The sequence below is a fragment of the Carassius auratus genome, chromosome 4 (assembly GCF_003368295.1).
Source record: "Carassius auratus strain Wakin chromosome 4, ASM336829v1, whole genome shotgun sequence".
NCBI lineage: Eukaryota > Metazoa > Chordata > Actinopteri > Cypriniformes > Cyprinidae > Carassius > Carassius auratus.
Window position 1 is genome coordinate 16,405,690 of NC_039246.1, and position 21,534 is coordinate 16,427,223.

The window sequence follows — 21,534 nt, forward strand, 5'->3', positions numbered from 1 at the left end:
GTCATTTTCAGTGAAAAGATTTGCTCGATTACACAAACTGTCTAAACTAGGACACAAACTCGAGAGAGCAAAATGGCTGTCAGCAGTTTCTTTTGTTAACAGCATAAAAACTCAAAGACTTCAAATATTCTCATCTGAACGCCCTTGAAACTTCATTTCCCATGATGCCTTGTATTTTTCTTTTGGGGGGGGCGGTGAAGCCTCTGTGCTTTATTCAACATTCATATTTCTTTTCATAGAAATGCACAGTAGGACTAACTATTCATTTTTTGACCAGTCTTACTGATGGCCACCTGGATGTAAAGCCATTGTATGTGATCGGTGGCCTAGTAAAAGCCATTGAGTAAAACAACAACAAAAAAATCTTCTCTCAAATGCTCCTTTTTGTTGTCTTTTAATGAAAAGGGCACATCCAACTGCAGAGAACAAGATAACCCAGATCTATCATTGGCTATTATGGCTGAACAAACCGAAGATCAGAACTCTAGTGAGATGTGAGAAGTGGAAAGAGAATGCAATGATCCGTCCACAGAACCTCAAAAATGTGGTCACATTTACTATTTTTGCAGGTGAAATCCACTTATTTTAATAGGAATCCAAGTGTGAAAGATTTCCCCACGCAGTGATCACAGCGGGTTAAAGATGGTCATACAAATTCACCACGTGGACTAAAATAAAGCTGCTTAGTTTGAGAGTGACTTGTCTGAGCTGTGCATCAGACATTGCTACACTATTGACAACAGAACAAACAATACATTTCACAAATGTAACTGCACCTTAATTCTTCAGCCTGGTGAAATACATTGAGTAAATAAGCAGCCGGCTGAATTAAACATTCAAATATCACAGAGAACATGAAAAACGTTTTCCCAGCACTTCTGGCTAATTGATTGTCCAAGGATCTATTGTGCTATTAACCATAGCAATCCCATGTTTAGGAGTCTTTGTGACTCGCTTTTTATTCATTAACATTTCTGGACACACAAGCAACTCTTTTACAGGTTAGGGTCCAATTAATGGAAATTCCCACAATGCATGTACAAAGGATTATATGATCTTCATGATTTCCTATTTCTGTATACCCTAAGGAAAGTTACAAGCAACATACACTTTTATACAGCATGATGAATTCATGTGCAGTCAAACGCAGGGCACAAACTCTAATGAGCAGCCCATCTCATGTATCGCTCATCCACTGGTATAGAAAGTGTTTCTCTGAAAGCTCTGTAATTACCATTCCATGAGCGTAGTGAAAAGCCCCATAATCCTTTGGGAGAGACGGTGTAGCCGAGATAAAAATCCACTTATTAAGGTTTGGGTGATGGTTCTGTCGGCAGGGGAAGAAGGGATGAGAAAAAGGAAGGAATGAAGGAAATGAGTGCTGAGAGTCCTAATTTCTGCATCAGTTTGTACATCTTCTTGCTATAGTGCATGTTAAAATGTACTTACGGAAGTGCAATGGTTTCTGTGTAACCGTTTTCATATGCAAATTATATTTATCCTACAAACAGTGGCAAACTGAGGGGAAAGTAAGTAAGGAGTTCTATATCAGCAGACACACTCACTCGCTGTGCACCTTTTCTAGGTTGTTCCTGCCTTGTATTGTCAAGGGAACAAAATAAGTGACCCAGTTGTGAGGAAGCCCATTTTCCTGCTTCCACAGCAGAGAGTCGCACCGGTCACCTCTTGAGACCAGAGGAAGTGCTGTGATTGGCTAATGTAAGCTCACCTGCAATATGTCCTCTACTGTTACAGTGACATGTGAAGACCAAGGCTCATAAATCAGAGAAAGCGAGGAGGAGGAGGACGAGAGGGAGAGAGAGAAAGGAAAAAGAAATGAAGATAAAGGAACAAAGGAAAAAGATAAAGAGCTGGCTCTGCGGTTAAGCAGGACAGCAGATATTTCTCTGTCGCAATGCTAACACAACACATTCAATGACGTTCATAATTTATGCATTACGGATTCAAGGAACGCAAATCAGCTGAACAAAGGAGGCCTCGCATATTGAGAGTTACGTAACTGTTAAGTGGAATGTTCAAAGTAACATAAACTCTGGGGACAAAGCAATAAATTGTGCTTGTGTAAAGTCCACATCCTTGTGGAGCCTATTTGGGGATTTTATTGCATGTTTAAATGACAGGTGTATGATGAATGAAAAAAAAAAAAACGAGTGTAAAAATGTCGACATATTTAAACCCCTCTACTCAAACTCTTTATGCTGGTTCTGCTTTCAACTATTAAACAACTGCTCTCAACCGTCGCCCTCGCACACAAAGACGTTTTGAAGACTAATTAAAACAATGGAAGTTTGGAGATGCCGAACGAATATGAATAACCTTTCGCCACACTATTTAATTAAAGATCAACTTTGGTTTTAATTAAACGTTTGAAAGAGAACGTTCACAGTCTGTTACACAGAGTAATTAACGTAGAATCAAGGAGTTCCTATCTGGCTGAAAGGAGTGGCACCTCGGCATGTCTGATTCTAATCATTCCCTCAACATCTTACACACTTACTGCTTCCGGAGGCTTAAGAACATGTTGACAAACTCTGTCACTCGCGCACACAGTTGATTGGACATCGGCTGTGCATGGATCACATCAAACCAAGTTGATTAAACCGAACAGTGGTATCTTTTGAACATGAGGCATGAGCTTGGTATGGTTGTCTGCTCACAGAGTAATACACTTTACAAGACATTACGGAGTACAAACAAAATAAAGAGATTGAAATTCTAAGCCTGTTTGGACAGTCCTTATGCAATCGGTGAACGTGACCGGCAGGAGTGATTATGGTGGCGATTTATGGAAAATTACACTTCCACTGGTGATTTATGGGTTTCATGCAATGCACTAAACTTGATCATCCATTTCTGATATGACAAATTATCAGTATGTAAAATAAGCCATGATTATCAACTTCTTAAAGGGATAGTTCACCCTAAATACGTAACTTCTGTCATCACATTTTTTTGTGGGACATGAGGGTGGGTAAATAAAGTAGATTTTGACAGATGTCTCAGCGTTTTCGTGTTAAAAAGTCAATGTTATCAAGTGTTGTTTTGGATTCTAATGACTTTATAATATATTAAATGCCTTAAAAGGATGAGTTAGAAATCTCTCATTTTATCAAACTGTCTAGAGTTAATTAATGAATGAAATGATTGAATGAAATTAATGAAAGAAATTGTTGCATAATGCATACTATTGCATTCTACAACAATTCATTCTGATTATATATAAAGATTGCTCAATAAACATTGCTTTTTCACCTTCTAATCATACAGCATCGACTACCTCTCACTGGCTCACAAAACTGTTTCTGTTGGTTCACGACAGTTTGATTCCCTGTAAGAGTTCAGAAACTGTTGAAAAAGATACAGGATGGTTCTAACAGACAGTTGTTCATTAGTTCTGAGAAGCTCTGGTATCCATAGTTGCCATTTGAAAGCAGCCATTTTTTAAAAAGCGGTTTTACAGCAGTCTTAATGGTCTGGTTACAGCTGTTTAAAAGGAGAGGTCTGGCTCATAATGCTTCAATAGGACTTCTCATAAAATACTAGAGGCTTCAGGACTTTCAGAGGGTGGATCCAGATATGCTAATTATGTTGGGAGGAGAGAACAGAAAGCAGGACAGTCATGGTGTTCTGGGGACTAAGTTGAGAGAATATGTGAATATATACACCCAGATGAGCACACCCACATTCCAGCATTTGGGAACACTGCCATTCCTAAATAGTACTGATTTTACAAAAAGGACAATTATCAAACATGTTAAAATAAAACAATGATCATCACTTGTTTTCTTCGGTCCTGAGACAAACCCATTTAAGAACCATTGGTGAAGCCTTCTGAGTTTACCAAAGTCAAGCTACTGTACTGTAATTACTTTTTTAAAGGGATTCTGGTTGTCACCATTTACTCACCCTCAAGTTGTTCCAAACCTGTTTCTTTCCTCGGCTAAACACAAATGTAGATTTTCAAAACATTTGTAACTAAACGAGTGATGTTAGCCATGGTGGCTGCCGTCAACTGTTTGGTTACTATTTGGTTCTTTAATATACCTTCTTTCCAGTTTAACAGAATAAATTCATATAGGTTTGGAACAACTGAAGGGTGAGTAAATGATGACTGAATATATTGTTTGGTGAAATATCTCTTTAACACTGCCACATCCACACATCCCACAATGCCTGTTATTCACAGACAAATACAAAGAATAGCCCCTTCCACAGACACTATGCAGCCCAGCTAAAATAGACATGGTAATCTAAGCCCTGCATATCTTTAACTGGCACTGAATGGTAGAACGGAGCCCATATCCTCCATTACTGAAGTATGATTACAGAGCTCTGGCATTCGCTTCACCTCGGGATGAATAACCCTCCTCATGAATGAGCACAGCCAGGAATATTCCGTTTCCCTCTCTCTCCCTCTCTCTCTCTTTTGGTGTCTCTGTCAGCTTTGATTTCTCACTTCCTTTCAGAAAATATCCAAGAATTTCACAAATGTTGAGCTGTGGCTAATATATGCTGAATTTAAAATGGCCAGGGAAAAATGTCTTTGTTGCATTCAAAAGTTCCAAACACGAGAAGACTTGAGCATGATTTATTTGTACTAACAAGACAGAAAACTAGCATATTAATAATAAAGACAAGCACATAATGAATAACACAATGACTACATGTCCCATGATGCTCTGCTCCATCTACGCTGTGTGTAATCAGTGATGTAACAGAAGAAGCCATGTGCACCATGTGTGTCACCCCGCTGAGCTGCAAACGGGCTTTATCAATTATAGAGGACACAGAGGAGAGGTAGACAAAACAGGGCTCCACTATAAATAGACAGACATCAAATGCATGAGGTGTCATGGCTATTTTTAGACACAATGTGTTCAAACTGTAGTTCAGACCTTCCTTCCTCTCTCCCTCTCTCTCTCTCACTGTTAAAGATCTAACAGACATCCTTATGCCAGGATTATATTTTTAGTACACAGACGTGAATGCTTAGCCGATGCATTGCAGGTGTGAGGTGGCATACACTACCTTTCAAAAGTTTGGGGTTAGTAACAATAAGAACTTTTGGTCTCACTTTATATTAAGGTCCAATTCTTGCTATTAGCAAACCATTAACTATGCATTTTGCCTCAATAAACTCCTAATTTGGTGCTTATTAATAGTTTATAAGGTAGTTGTTAAGTTTAGATATTGGGTAGGATTGTAGAATGTGGTCATGCAGAATATGTGCTTTCTAAGTACTAATAAACAGCCAATATGTTAATAATAGGCATGCTAATAAGTAACTATTGGTCCATATACTAAAGTTTTACTTTTTTTTATTATTCAACAAGAATGCATTAAATTACTCAAAAATAACAGTAAATACATTTATACTGTTACAAAAAAATATTTCAAATAAATGCCGTTATTTTGAACTCTATATTAAAAGAATCCATGGTTTCTACATAAACATTAAGCAGCATAACTGTTTCGAACTGTGCTAATAATGAACAAAAAAGGATGTGACACTGCAGATTGGAGAAATTCAAAAATAATAAATAATAATAAATAAAAAATATCAAATAAATGCAGTCGTATTAACCCAAAGAGACTTTTTTCCAATACATTAAATGATAACAAATGATCCCAAAACTTCCCAGTGGTACTATACATATTTTTCTTAGCACTTAGCAGGATGATAACGTTATTAATTCAAACGCAATACATGTAAATAGATGTAAAATTATACACAGAAGAAAGTCAAATTATATACAGAAGATACAGAAAGCCTATGATATCCCACAGTCCTTTAAGTGAACATCTAGGCAGTCAGCTCATGACAGAAATACTTTCGACAGAGTTGTTGAAAGTAATTTAGAAATTTAGTTCCGAAATCTCACTTTTCAATTCAAATTATTCAGAGAAATAAGTACTGCAGTAATCAAATATTAATTTGCTTATTTCTAAAGCGCACTTAAATTAGTTCAAGATCATTAGACGTGATGTTATGATGTCACGGCAGCTTTAGGAAGGCTTTCTGGGGATCACTGACAGTTTTGTTTCCCAAAATGAAAAGGTGAGGCTGCATCCTAGTATTTCTCTGTGTTAGCTTCTCTCCCCCTTGTGCCCTCTCTTTTTTCTAAAGGCTATAGGTGAATAACAAGCCTAGCAGAAGAGGCTGGTGTGTGTGCGTATCTGACCCCAGATACACTAACAGGCCAGCATGTTGTCGGTGGTGTGGACCTCAGACCGCTCCCAGGTCATTATTGCGCCTCACTTCTCATTTGCCATTTGCAGGCTTTGCCCACAAAACAACCACAGCAAAGGTTTCCAGCTCTGCCTTAGAACAGACCAACTGCAGCTAAACTCGCCTCAAAAACTGCACAAACAAGTCATTAAAACTGAAACAGACGCAGAGAGCGAGAGAGAGCGAGCAAAGGTCTGTGGGCAATAAGACAGACAGGAGGGGCTGTACCAACACGTTATGGTGTGGACACTGAAACCACGTCAGCCTCAGGAAAACAAAAGACCACTGTTTCCAGATATACTACTAAATTCTGAACACAGCAATGCAAGCTTTACAAAGCACCCAAAATTGAAAAAATTGTTTTCATATGACTGACTGAATGTAATAAATTGGTCCAAAGCGGACTATAGAATAGATGTTTAATCTCGGGCTGTCTGATAGATGTGACTAGCATTTAATCACTAGATTGAGTTGTTGTCGCACAACAGGAAATGGTTCTTTTCTCTCCAATAAGTAAAGCTATTGCAACATGCCACAACACACGGGAGGTGAGAGAGAGCTGGCTGCCATGGAAACCCTCCCATAGATTCATAAGCAAGGGAAGAGGCCTAAGTTTTGCTGTCATCACAGACGTATTCAGGACACACACATACTGAAGTGTCTCTTACAAATGAGTTGTGTATTTTCACACTGGGTGTTTCTCTATAAGGCTGCTCCATTTCTCTACAGAAAGGCCCGACTCAAAACCACTGTGTTTTCCTCTGGGGTTTGGCATAAGCAGCTGCAGAGAGAGTGATAAAACTGTTGTATACAAGGACATGCACACACTCAACGTGCCCGTATTCACATATGCACTCTCTCACACACACACACACATGCCATTTCCCCTGCATCTAAAGCATGCTGTCCTGCAGCATATTTCATCATTAAATTTCAACACTTAATCCTCTGCTCCAGTGGCTCCAGCTCGCTCACATCATTTCAATAATCTGCATCTGTGGTGAGCGTCCAAACAAACACACACACATGCACGAATGCGAGCCAACCCACTGGGTTTGGGCAGACAAACTAGGGAAGGGGCACAGTGGTCAACCAATTGACTAGTCATCCAACAACAGACAATTTTAAATATTTACATATTTTATATATATTAACTTAGTGCAAAAGTTAACGTCCTAATCTTAGTCACTAGTCAAGTCAAATCACCTTAATAGTCCAACAGATCGTTCGGTTTGTAACCGAAAGCCTCATACCAAACAGTACAATAGGAATACGTGTATTATTACACTCCTAATATATATATATATATATATATATATATATATATATATATATATATATATATATATATATATATATATATATATATATAATATATATATATATATATATAATATATATATAATTGTCTGTTTTTTTCTTCTTCGGGGGTGTCGGAATTTCCTGAGCAGTACGATACAATTAACAGGCCTGCACGTTATTAGATAGAAGAATTGTTATAAATAGAACGTATGCACGGGCAGTTTTGAAAACTCCACCTACTTTGCTCTTGGCATAGTGCAGCGCAAATCGCGTTGTATCTGAAGGGCAACGCTGAGCCCAGGGTCCAGCGCAGCGCATACCGCGTCCTGTGTGAAAGACCCTTTAGCCATTTTGCAATGAGCCTTCAGCGCGTACTGAGTGCGCGAGCGCCTTACTCTGTAGTGGAAAACGCAGAAGATGAAGATGGGTAAAAAATAGCTCCATCATTGTTCAATGTAAAAAAAAACAAAAAAAAAAAAACATACTTTGTTAGTTTTAATAAAGAAAACATTTTTTAAAAATCAAGGAAATTTATCGGCCAATTTTTTCTTTTTGCTGTATCTAAAACGTACCGAACCGTACCGAACCGAACCGTAACACCAGTGAATCGTATCGAACCGAACCGTTAATTTTGTGAACCGTTACACCCCTAATATATATATATATATATATATATATATATGTTTGTGTGTATGTGTGTGTGTGTGTGTGTGTGTGTGTGTGACCCTGGACCACAAAGTCGCTGGGGTATATTTGTAGCAATAGCCAAAAATACACTGTATGGGTCAAAATTATAGATTTTTCTTTTATGCCAAAAATCGTTGGGATATTAAGTAAAGATCATATTCCATGAAGATATTTTATAATTTCCTACTGTAAATATATCAAAACTTATCAAAAAAATCTTTTATTAGTAATATCAAGAACTTCATCTGAGCAACTCTAAAGATGATTTTCTCAATATTTTCATATTTTTGGATCATTTGAGTTGGATCTCGGCCAAATATCATCCTAACCTAACAAACCATACATCAATGGAAAGCTTATTTATTCAGCTTAATTGACCCTTATGACTGGTTTTGTGGTCCAGAGTCCATATTTTGTAATACATATAAAATTATACTTTGTTAAATAATTAGCCATTCAATTGTTTAAATGTGATATTTTTTAGAAGTATAGTAGAATGACAAGCCTAAAAAACTGTCTATGCACCACTACAGAAGGATGGGTATAATAAGCAAAAGGAGAACGAACAGTCTAAGTCGCGTCTAAAGGATAACGTGACCTTTTCCCACCACCATCTACCATTCATAGACAAATTGAAGCCTTTTCCACCAGCCATCACCATCGACAACCTGCAATCTGAGCCGTCATCCTAAAACAACCCATCTCCACTGCCTGAACAATTTTACAGTGTCTGAATCATGCCCTTTGAACTGTGCATCTCCTCAGTGGCGTCTCCAAGGGCCGAAGAATTCACTTCAGTGCACACCTTATGGCTAAATGCACAGAGCCTCATCAGATAACGCACACACTTCGACCCATCTACACACAGGCGCATACTTTCCCCTCCGTCCTTCACGCAGTGCGCTGTCAGCCAGACTTCCTGTGCCAGGTCTGCTTCAAGGTTAGCTGCTCATTGTATTGAGTGAGTGGCTGAGGTTCTCTCAGCGGCAAGTGGGCCTACTGGATGCATTATCACCTCAGCGGGGGAGCTTATCCGGCCCTCCTGGTCTGCATGAGGCGGGCCACCGCGAATGCCTCACACGAAAGGATTAGAAGCCAATCAACTCCACCCCTGGCTCGACACGGATGCACTGACCACAATTAATAGGTTTAATTTCACCCTTTTTGACATAGCTACTGGCCAAAAGAGAAGATACGGCCATATGGCCTATTTCTTATACGTGAACACTGAAAGGCATCATGTGGGGTTTTTGAAAGGATAACGTAGATGTCAATGAGAAGAACTAAAGGGATTGGAGAGCTTTAAGCCAACATGTAAAATCAAATGTGGTGGCCGCATTACTGACTGAAGTCCTGTAAGTTATTAAGAATTGGGAAACAGTTATTATTACACAACATGAATTTTGAGAAAAGAAAATAAACATGTCGACCAATTTCAACTGTAATCTTTGTAGTACTTGTGCAACAAAATGAAGGACATATATATACATATATATATATATATATATATACAGTACAGACCAAACGTTTGGAAACATTACTATTTTTAATGTTTTTGAAAGAAGTTTCTTCTGCTCATCAAGCCTGCATTTATTTGATCAAAAATACAGAAAAAACGGTAATATTGTGATATATTATTACAATTTAAAATAATGGCTTTTAAATTTATTATACTTTAAATTATCATTTATTTCTGTGATGCAAAGATGAATTATTTTTTTTTTTTTTTAGAAATTCTAATATGATGATTCATTATCAAAGCTGGAAACAGTTCTGCTGCTTTATATATATATATATATATATATATATATATATATATATATATATATATATATATATATATACACAAAAGAGAAAATTTAAATCTAAATAAATGTAAAGCATAAATTCCATTATTTGTACTAGGTCCTAAAAAAGAGAGAGAGAGACATATGGGAGAGGGAGACAGAGATGGGTGAGTGGATGAATGAAGAACAAGGGAGCAAAAGGGGACAAAGAAGTTCCAAAGTCCCAAAACCACATCTGGTCTGGGGGTCCGCCGCAGTGCCAGGGGTGCTGAACAACTGCTGCAGCAAATGCAGCAGTTTGGTGTTTTCAGATCTGTGCTCTTTATGCTGACGACCATGTGTCTGTGTGTGTGTGTGTGTGTGTGCACGTCATAAAAATGTGTCAGTGTGATATTCTCTGGAGGGTTTAGTGTTTACTGCTCCTCTCTGGGGTTTGGCTACAGCCCTTTCTTTTAACGTGGTGAGACACAGAACATTCTGCCATTGCACCTCTTCTCGGAGTCAATCACACTGCGAATGCTAACTACAGTTAGAGAACCACAGCCATGCTGAATGCTGTAAACCTTGGATTATCCTGTCCACATTTAAAATAAATACCTTGTGGGGTTTCTGCTGTCTTGTTCCACCCAAGTAATCCTAATAACAACATTTACATTCAGAAAATACTGCATTAAATAAAAACAATCAAACATAGCATTACGCACACAAAAGAGAGACATCTCAGAACTTTCTAGTCTGAAAAGGTCTACGTTATCTACGATGTTGTTGTTTTTTCCATTCAGCTGTAATGTTGAAACAAGCCACTTAAAGACCTCAATGAACCCGACGAACAGTTTTCCTTTTCTAAGCATGCGCTTATGCATTTCCAATTAAAGCAAAATTTAGTAAGGGAAAATTCTTTTTCAATAGCCAATAAGCTTAATTTGCAACTTGCTAATCAGTTAAATGTGGTTTTAGAAGAAACATTCTCATTTTACAGACGGGACAAAAATCCGGTGCAGGATAAGTGATTTGTCTTATTGCTCCAATTTCTCCGAATAAAAAGACTGCAAATGTATAAATTGCTTAATGGATTTAGTCAACATTTTAGAGTTCATTAGCATGTAAATGCCAAAACTAACCAGCATGCATCAAAAGCCACAAAACTCTCATTTTGATTTTATGGAGTCTCTTTGTCTCTTTCTCATGGAAGACCAGCGTTGCTCCAGATACTATTTACTTTTCGTGATGAGCTCATCTTCAGCTAGTAAACAATTGACTGAGTGTGACGTGCTGGCGGCCAATAAATCACCATGCAAAAGGGATGGTAATAAACTCATTTTCATTGATTAATGACTGCCAGAGTGGACTATTTTCTTGTTTTGTCTAAAAGGCAACAGTGACATCATCTGCTGTTTTCCCGCAGAGATCTGCAATCACTGAAATGGCAACTAAAAGGTTTCTGTGTGTGTGCATGGTTATGTTTTTTTGTCTGCCTGAAAGAAAACGTCACTGTGTTGTCTGTCTGTTCCCTGGAGATTTGTTTGGCTGCACACTTTTGATCGTATCTGCAATTTGGTGTTTGTGTCATTTCGTCAATGATAGTCTCTAACAAGACATGGATTTTTTTTTATTTTTGTCTTTTTTTATTGGTATGGCCCTCAGAAAACATCCCTATTACCTAAAAGGCATCACTGAGTTGTCTCGATGCATCAGTGCTCCATCTCCAATTACATTAGTCTCAAAAGTATATTTTCGAATGGAGTTTGAAAAAGAAGCATGTCTAATTAAGCGTATAAAGGCCCATTAACACCAAGGAAAATAACTATTAAGATATCTATGAAGTTTTAATAATCATCCTAACTCTATGAAAACAGAATATTCACTACCAGTCAAAAGTTTTTGAACAGCAAGATTTCTTTACATGCTTTTTTTTTATTTTTATGAATACTCTTCTGCTCACTGAACCTGCATTTAATCTAAAATACAGCAAAACCAGTAATATTATTACATATTTTTACTATTTAAAATAACTGCTTTCTATTTGAATATATTTTCAAATGTAATTTATTCCTGTGATCAAAGCTATATTTTAAGCATCATTCCGCCAGTCTTCAGTGTCACATGATCCTTCAGAAATCATTCTAATATGCTGATTTGCCATTCAAGAAACAATTATTATTATTATTATCAATATTTAAAACAGTTGAGTACATTTTTTTTCTGGATTCTTTGAATAGAAAGATCCAAAGGTAAGCATTTATCTAAAATAAAAATCTTATATATATATATATATAGTGTCACGGGAGGAGCACAAGACAGACACAGTGGGCGTGGCGTCAGGCCTCGGAGAGGCTTTTATTAACAGAAATCAAATAAAACAAGGGGATAAGTGGCCAAAGGGGAAGAGTGTCCAAAATAAACAGGGAATCTGGTGTCCTCATCGTGCTGCAGGGTTCGTGTGGGTTGGGCAGTGTTCATCGAGGAAGGGTCCAGGTAAGGGGCGGAGTCCGGTGGCCGCACGCGCTCCCCTCTTCGGTCCGGGGCGCGAGGGGCGGCGGCTTCCTCTAGCGGCCGCATCACTCTCGTTGGCCGCGGCGCTGGCAGGGGATGGACGGCCCGGCATCCTGGCCCGTCGGCCGTGTAAACGGGTGCGGTTCTCTTCCGGATCGCGGGTCCGGCAGCTCACGTCTCTTGTGGCACGGGAGTCCCTCAACGCACCCTTCCTGGACCCACGAGGACACCAGCGTGCATGCACGGGGAAGAGACCGGTCTCCTGAGGAGAGGCGCGTTGGGCTTTTAAACAGCGGCGGTGATGAGGCTTCATTTCCTTCAGGTGTGCCCCATCACACGCCGCCAGCCCTGACTCGTCCAGCGCCCCTCCTCTCACACACCCACTCCAGTCGGGAGCCTGGTGAAGGGCGGCGATTTAGGACGGGGTGCCGGTGACAATCAGGGAGGAGGCAGCTGACTCGTCACATTCCCCCTCCCAAGCGACATCCCCGTCATCAGGGCGCCGCCCACACGGGAGTGCTACCATCCTCAACCAGGCTCCAAACGGTCGGAGTGGGCAGGGATTCCTCTCCGGGCGGTCCTCCCTCTCGCATCGCACCGGAACAGGGACAGAGAAACCAGGTTTTAGTGACAGCCTCAACCAACCACAGGGTAAAAATGACAATAACAAGTCACTTACCCCTTTTGTGGCTGGGAGGCTGTCCCCAGTTTTCCTCCGTCCCAGTCCGGGTTCTCACGAACGTTTGCAAGCGAGGGGGAGTGACGTCACCAGATGGTTCCCAACTGCGCTGTCTAGGCTCCGCCTTGCCCGCATTCTCCACCAGTGTCACGGGAGGAGCACAAGACAGACACAGTGGGCGTGGCGTCAGGCCTCGGAGAGGCTTTTATTAACAAAATCAAATAAAACAAGGGGATAAGTGGCCAAAGGGGAAGAGTGTCCAAAATAAACAGGGAATCTGGTGTCCTCATCGTGCTGCAGGGTTCGTGTGGGTTGGGCAGTGTTCATCGAGGAAGGGTCCAGGTAAGGGGCGGAGTCCGGTGGCCGCACGCGCTCCCCTCTTCGGTCCGGGGCGCGAGGGGCGGCGGCTTCCTCTAGCGGCCGCATCACTCTCGTTGGCCGCGGCGCTGGCAGGGGATGGACGGCCCGGCATCCTGGCCCGTCGGCCGTGTAAACGGGTGCGGTTCTCTTCCGGATCGCGGGTCCGGCAGCTCACGTCTCTTGTGGCACGGGAGTCCCTCAACGCACCCTTCCTGGACCCACGAGGACACCAGCGTGCATGCACGGGGAAGAGACCGGTCTCCTGAGGAGAGGCGCGTTGGGCTTTTAAACAGCGGCGGTGATGAGGCTTCATTTCCTTCAGGTGTGCCCCATCACACGCCGCCAGCCCTGACTCGTCCAGCGCCCCTCCTCTCACACACCCACTCCAGTCGGGAGCCTGGTGAAGGGCGGCGATTTAGGACGGGGTGCCGGTGACAATCAGGGAGGAGGCAGCTGACTCGTCACAATATATATAGAGTATTTATAGTAAAACTGCTAACCTAATCCTGTACCTTAGATCAAATTAATGCAGGATTGGTGAACAGAAGAGACTTCTTTGAAAAACATTTAAAAATCTTACCGTTCACAAACTTTTGTCCGGTAGTGTACATGCTCTCAAAATAAACATAAAATTCTCACGTATTGGTGTGGGCACTAATTTAGTTTTATTAGGCTATAGTTATCTTTCTTGGTGTGAACAGGCTGGAAAGTTCCAGAAAAGCATTTATCACCACCAAAATGTTTCATCTCTTTCCTTCTTCAGGGATGAAATTTTTGGGACAGGACTAGTCTGTTATGCCATGGATTTTCATCGACAGCCAGATCCAACAACAAAACACACCACCACAATAACAAGAATGCGTCAAATTGGAATCCTGCCTTTTGGCAAAGATTTGCCCGTCTGTAACGTCAACACCCTGGAGGTTTAGCACTTGAGAAAAAGAGAAAAATGATACTCTCATTCTCTCTCTCCCTCCCTCTCTGTCTGTCTTTCCCTCCCTTGCTGTCGTGCTCTCTCTCTCTCTATTTTAATGTTATTTTCTGCTCTGTGCAGTGTCTGGCTGGCCCTTGGATTCGTCTCAGACATAGCTCCTCTGAGGCACAGTAAGAGAAGAGGGTACCGGGCCGAAAGCCCCTGCACCGCATCATCCAATTACCCCCGACAGCCTCTGCCAGTGCAGGGATTCCCATGGCCCTCTCTACATGCATCAGACACAACGGCAGAAGACTGAACTCACTCGATCTAACGTTCCTACAGAACGGGATGTAGTGGACCACGCGCTGATCTTCTCATGTGTCGTAAAATGGTCAATGTCAGCAATTACTACACAAGACTTGCTAGACCTCTGAGGCTTTTTTTTTTAGAAGCGCACAGCTGCGATGCAATCCTTGGATCAGTCAACTTGGTGGTTTTTAACTCTCCTGCAAAAGAATCACGAGTCCTACCTTTTTCAGACGACCGCCTTTGGTCCCCACAAAGGCCAGAGAGTGGTTCTTGTACACGTAGGCGATAACCGATGTCATTTTGTCATTGGATTCGGAGAACAGTGGAATTCCGCGTACCATCTCCGAGACGCCGAGTGGGGCGTTCATGTCCAGACCACAGAAGTTGTCATCGATGGTGAGGAGCTAGAAAGGAGAATGATAAATATTGTTTAATTCATCTATTTAGAGTAGATCTGCATGAGACTAGTCAAACTAATCAGTTATAAAGTGGCTCGTTGAGTCACTTCTAGTTTAGCAGAGAAATGTGATGAACAAAGCCATTTCTGTTTTCCTTTGACTAGTTTATGATGCAACATACATGTTCACTGGATTATTTGCTAGGCAGCTTCACAGCAGATACATCATTGTCACTTCTTAGCAACAATTCAGCCAGTCATATCTTAAATGGGGTTGTGAGGTTTATCTGATATAACACCAAGTGCATTTATCATTTCAGGTGGAAAAGCATCTTTAAAAAAACATCTTTTAAATGTGGCATTTCAGGTGATGCCGTGCGACTTTATGTGACATGTAACATATGGCTGGGAAAGTTGCCCGTGTCAGCCAGAATGGAGTGATTTACAGCTTCTGATATAGAAATAATAATTTGGTAATGCTTCCATATTTCAGTCTGCTGCTAGGGCTTTGGAAACAACGGCATCCATTGAAACAGCTGCACAGACCTCAGGATAAAATGTCAAACAAATCGAAAGCATGATTAATGATGCCCAGGGCTTTGACTCATTGAGGGCATGAAACCATAACACTTCTCAAGCGCTGCCAAATATGATACGCTCACGGCCTTTAATTCATTCATGAGTGTCTCCTCAGGCTCTGATAAGGCCTGCTCAGAAAATAAAGTTGGAATGTTAATTTAAACTGATTTATACATATATATAAAGAACTCCTAATATCAAAACAGAGTAACATGCTCCTGAAAGAAAAATCAGCAACATATTATGTAAACACATCATGCAAAATTAGAGAAAAATTTTTTTATTTGACACAGATTATGCATAATGCAACATTATAAACCTTAAATAATGTTCTTTTGATTTGGTTAAAAGTCAGAAAAACTAACCAGCAACACACACAGATTTGGAATATTTCTGTCAAACCATAGGGGACCAAAAGAAAGAAAGAAAGAAAGAAAGCAAGAAAATAAATGTGTTTATCTCCTGTATACCTACATGTATGCATTATAAAAACCTCCACTGTTTGTGTATCATCTATAGTAGTGTGACCTACATGGTGATGTAAGGCACTTTAAAAGATCTAATTTCACTCTGAAAGCATGACCCATAATTGTCCATCATTACCCAGCCTAACAGGTGTCTCAAACTAAAGCAGTTTAGCATTAATTAGCATTAATATTTCAGTTTTTAATGGCATATACTCTCAATTGGATAATGAAATACGAGACAGCTTGAGCTGCATTTTGCCCCCAGGCACCAACCCCCAGCACAGTCTCCAGTGATGAAGTAGGTGAGGGGCAATCCTGAGTGATCTTCTGGATGTACATTATCACTCACAGACTATTTGTGTATGTACTGATATAATGTGCATACTCCCTTGATGAGAGTTCAATTACATCTGAAGGAGCATTTATCTTGATGACAATGACTCCCAGCTAATGTTGTTTTAAAATGCAGGCCAAGGGACAAAACTATAGAGGACCAACCTAGGAGAGATGCGATCAATCAAGTGACCGGATGGGTCTTTACATCCCATATAGCAAATGTCTATTTGCCAGCGGTCAGGAGATACAAGACCCTTCATTAAGCAAATGGAAAACAGGGACTGTCTCTCTAAAATGGCGGTTTATGAGTGATTGGCCAAATCGATAGCAAACACCGCACTCAATTCTCAGTTCACTCAATACAAGCCGGAATGAAGAATAAATAGAGAAATGAAGGAAAGAGTAGAGAGAGAGCGAGAGAACAGGGAAATGTTCAACGTCATATATGTTTTCCCCCTCTCTCTCTCTCTCCGCAGATGTCTGACCTTTAGAAATGTTCTGCTGTCAGCCAAAGCACTGCGTGCCGCTCGGCTCGCCGATGCCAGCCCAGAGTAATGGTGCTCATTTCTAGTGCACGGCTCTTGTTAGAAAGCCGCAGCTACATGAAAGATCGGTTTTCTGCAGTGTTCGTCTTTCTGCAGATGTCTCCTGTCCATATTGGGGGCCATGAATCATCACAGGTTGTTGAGGCAGCAGCAACCTGCTTTTATGTGCGCACCTGCTTACACACGCAAATAAAAATAAAACTCGACCACAATCGTGGCCTCCAGCACCCTTCATCCTGCTTACATGGGTCAAAATGTGTAAAGGCCCAATGCAGCAGAGTGGTAGCAACAGCTACAAAGACTTGTCACCTCTGAGATTAAGAAAACGGAGCTAAGAATAAACACAATGACAGTCATAGCTGTGACACAGACTAATGCCTTTTGGCATTGTGGATATTTTATCAGAAAGCCCAGGCCTTTGTATGGCAGGGGACATATGCCTGTGACACACACTTGGGGGGGATGGAGCATGTGTCTTGACGTCTTCTCATTGGCATATGCCACGATATTTCTGGCAAGGTGAACAACATGCCAATCAGACCCTATGTGCTGCAATCTAATGAAAAAGGCTTCCTGTCTGTCAGCCTTTCAGGAAGAAAACACGTTTTCATTACCTAGCCACATAAACATGACATTTCCTCTCTCTCCCCATCCCGATGTAAATAACATCTCTCAACACCCCATGCGCGAGAAGGGGACGCCCTGCCTGCCACCCTCCTCGGCTTGTCCGTGCGCTCCGTTTCTCTGCCTTTTATACTTTCTTTTCCTCTACCACTGCCTCGCTCGCTCTCGGCACGGAGCGCACGAACAAGCTGCTGCATTATTGCCAATTTCACGCTGCGCGTCTGAAGGTGTAAAGGAGAAGGTGGGGAGGAGAAAGAAAGCAGGGAATGGTTTGATGAGTGCAACTAAAAGCTTCTGGATTGGCACAGGCGCCATTTTTTCATTTGAACTGGTTCCAGAGAATGGGGAAGCAGAATCAGGTCATTCGGACCACTCACTGCCTGGCTACGTCCTATAACACAAAGGCAGCTCTCTTTCCTAGCGCCGGCGTCTCTGTGTCCCTGAATAGTAAGACAACAAGTGAAATCCAAGCTTTTTCTTAAAAAAAGGGGAAAAAAAAGCTTTTTCCAAGTCTTTTTGTCCAATCTGAGCACATAGGGGACTAACCTTGAGCATCTGGCACAAGTAGTAAAAGGAACCCTGGTTGCAGGTCTGGGGCACAAACTACACACTTATTTAGTTCAAAAAACACCTTTTGTATTCCTCACTGTTAGAGGACAGGGCGCAGTTTTTTTAATGCACTATTAATAGATCACAGTTTTATCAAAATGCAGTTTATGCAAATAAACCCTGATCAGTGCTGCGAGTGTACATCATTCAGATGATGAATCGGCTCTTCAAGAGCTAATTCTGCACAGTCATATAATTACCCTTTCAGAGTCTTTCCTTTTCATGCTCAAGTAATATCTCACCCAGGGATTGTTGTTAGCAACAAAGACATTATTTCCCACAAATCTCAGCTCCATGTTCGACGTAATTATATCAACACTCAATCAGCACGGAGAATGGCAATCCTTGTGCTCGCACAATCCTGCGGCATTTAAGAGGTTGTTTTTGTGTCCGTTATGCATTTGATTAGGTGCATTCTCCACTTGCTCTGTCTTAATGGTTTCTATCAGGGTAGAACGATTGATAGACAATCAAACTGGCTCTCCACAGAGATGAACCTTTCGGGAGAACAGCGTAATGGCACTCTACTAAGGATGCACAAAACCAAAGAAAAATTCTAACTTCGCCTGATTGGTGGGTTGCCTGAATAACTAGCTGACTGTTTTATAAGAAGGTCCACTTTCTTGCAGAGTTAAGCTCACTTGGCTGTAACTTTTTAGTTTAGTTAAGTTCTGCAGGAGAGTGGATCTTGAGGGCCAGAGTTGTCCACTCTTGATCCTGACAGAGATCAAGCAAATGGAGCAATTTAAGACAATTTAAACTTGGGACTGTTTTTAACTTGACAAGTAGGAAAACATGACCATATATCAAAATATGTTTTTTTAATTTATTGAGAGATCTTGAATCATCTTGAACACTGTATTCAGCATTATAACCCTTCCCTGCACTCCATCCTTCTGTACCTATATTTCACTCACACTTGTCTTTCACACCACTCTTTTAAATTAAAGGCCTCATCATCTCTGTTTCCATCCTGCTGTGGCCTCTACCCAGTGCTGACTCTACTAGAGAACTAGAGAATAAAAAGATGTGAGTGATGAATATCGCACAACTATCTGCACGTAATGACATTAAATGACTTAATGACTGTGAACCCTTTCGGTAAGAAAGAGATTCATCATGCTTCCGCTTCCATAGCAAAGACCTCCATTTGAAAGCACTTTACTAGTATTATTTGATCCAACGTTGGCCTTTTCTGAGCAATATCACTATTTCCTACTGAATCTTCGTGCTTCAAAGAAAATGTCAAAAGATATCAAAATGAGAGTTAAAGATAGAAAAAAACAAACCCTGAAATCGCATCTTATGGCACTACGCTGGCGTAAAGATATACAGTAGAGTTCAACATCTAAATACAGCCACAGGACAGGATTTTCACAGATCTGTGATGGTATCTCAAAAGCAGATGAGTTGTGAAGCCTTCTCACATCTGCTCTACACCTCCTTGAGCTTCTTTAAACATAGATATAACAATAAAAATAAAAATCATCTGCAATACCTACCTGTAGTAAATGGAAACTGTCCGATTTATGTGATTAAAACATTATGCAAAGCTCAGGAGACCAATCAGGAAAGAGTCATTTGTTTGATTTGGTTGAGTAAAGCTTTGTGACAAAAAAAAGCATTCAGCAGATGTCAATGATGTCACCGCATACATCATTCTTTGTGGATCAATGAAACCCCTGGGATGTGAAATGTCAGCACTTATGAAGAAAGAGCTTGTGTTTGCATTTGTGTGTTCTTAAGCCATTGTTTGAGGTCGTGTTTTGGATGGATATTAAAAAAATTCATGCACATATGAGATGCTGAAGGCAGGTTATAATTGCACATTGTGTTTTCCGAGATCTCAACTGTCAGAAGCTACACAACGGCAATGCAGCTCGCCGCTTGAAAGTGTTTGTAGATGTGCTTGAGTACACATTCCCACGTCAACACGCGTGTACATGCATGTATAGAACTAAATAAGGTTTATGATGGCTCCAACGAATGAAGAAAAGGCAGTAAAATTGACGTACTGCTCAAGAAACATCCAACAAGTTCTGGAGCGCATAACCTTTTCACATCTACATGTAAAGTGAGTTTAGTCTGATTAGGAGATAACGATCTTATGATGGATTATGACCTTTGCTGCAGTAGTTACAATGGGAGATGTAATTACTGAGGCCAATAAACCTGGAGATCAACTTTAATGAATGGAAATGCACTGTGCACAGTGTAAGCGACTGATTAAAACCATGTCACACCGTCCTATAAAGTGGATCTCCCAGAAAGCGTCACCAAAGAGGAAACTTGGCAAGGAACTGGAGCCATATTAATGAAAAATCAAGAGATCTCAGGGGGACTGCAGTGTTTCAGACTGATAAGCTTGCATGTTCTCCAATTCAAAGGTGCACTCATTAATTTTACCTACATTTCACACAAAAAATGAGGCACTGCTCGCACAGAAGTCACTTTAAAAACAGCTTTCTGTTGGCCAACAGAGTGATTTTGCATTAAATTTAAACCCATTGCAAAATCTGCATAGAAAAATCTTTCTCCCTAATGCCCTTATTGAGAATAGCACACTTTAGAATAGCAGCATTATCTGAAAACGGTTGCTTTTGTGTAACGCTGCATGACAGTATAAGTCCAACATGACTGCCGGATCAACGCAACACTGTAATTACAAAACGCACCTTTAATGGGTGGGGGGGGGGGGGGGGGTGTATGACTAGCAGTTGGAAACTAACGAGAACTGACAGCCACTTCGATAGAATGAGTTCTAAAAAATCTGTCTAGGAGGGTGAAAAGCGCTAATTATTTGGCAATAATATGTAATGAGCATGCAGAGACTGACAGCTGAAGGAAAAAGCCTATAGCCTGATTTTAATGACTTATAATTGAGATGATTATGAATAATAATGAGACCAATCTTAATTTAAAATGTTCTTATCTCTCTGACCGCAATGTCTCTAAAAGCGAGGATGAGGTTGAGAAAAATGCATAAATTAACCAAAAAAAAAAAGAAAAAAAATGATTAGTGTGTGCCGCCCTTGTTTGCTTGAACACCAGGAGACGAGAAGCCTGTATTTACTGTGCCAGACTTATTTTCACACCATTTCTTTCTGCTGACATGGGGAACATGGGGCGCTGGCAGATTATTTTTTATAGGTCAGATGTCAACAAAGAATGATCCATAGACACCAAGACTTCCA

The 21,534-nt window shown here is 40.7% G+C and overlaps 1 protein-coding gene across 2 annotated transcripts in view; it reads right to left on the reverse strand.

Annotated features, from left to right (window-relative positions):
- The window catches only part of LOC113060741 (plexin-A4), a 214,922-nt gene that overhangs the window by 156,714 nt on the left and 36,674 nt on the right, over nt 1-21,534 (reverse strand). For both annotated transcript variants that reach the window (XM_026229904.1, XM_026229895.1), the window contains one exon: nt 15,005-15,187. In XM_026229904.1, the coding sequence (XP_026085689.1) occupies nt 15,005-15,187 (183 nt within the window). The remainder of the gene's footprint in view (nt 1-15,004; nt 15,188-21,534) is intronic.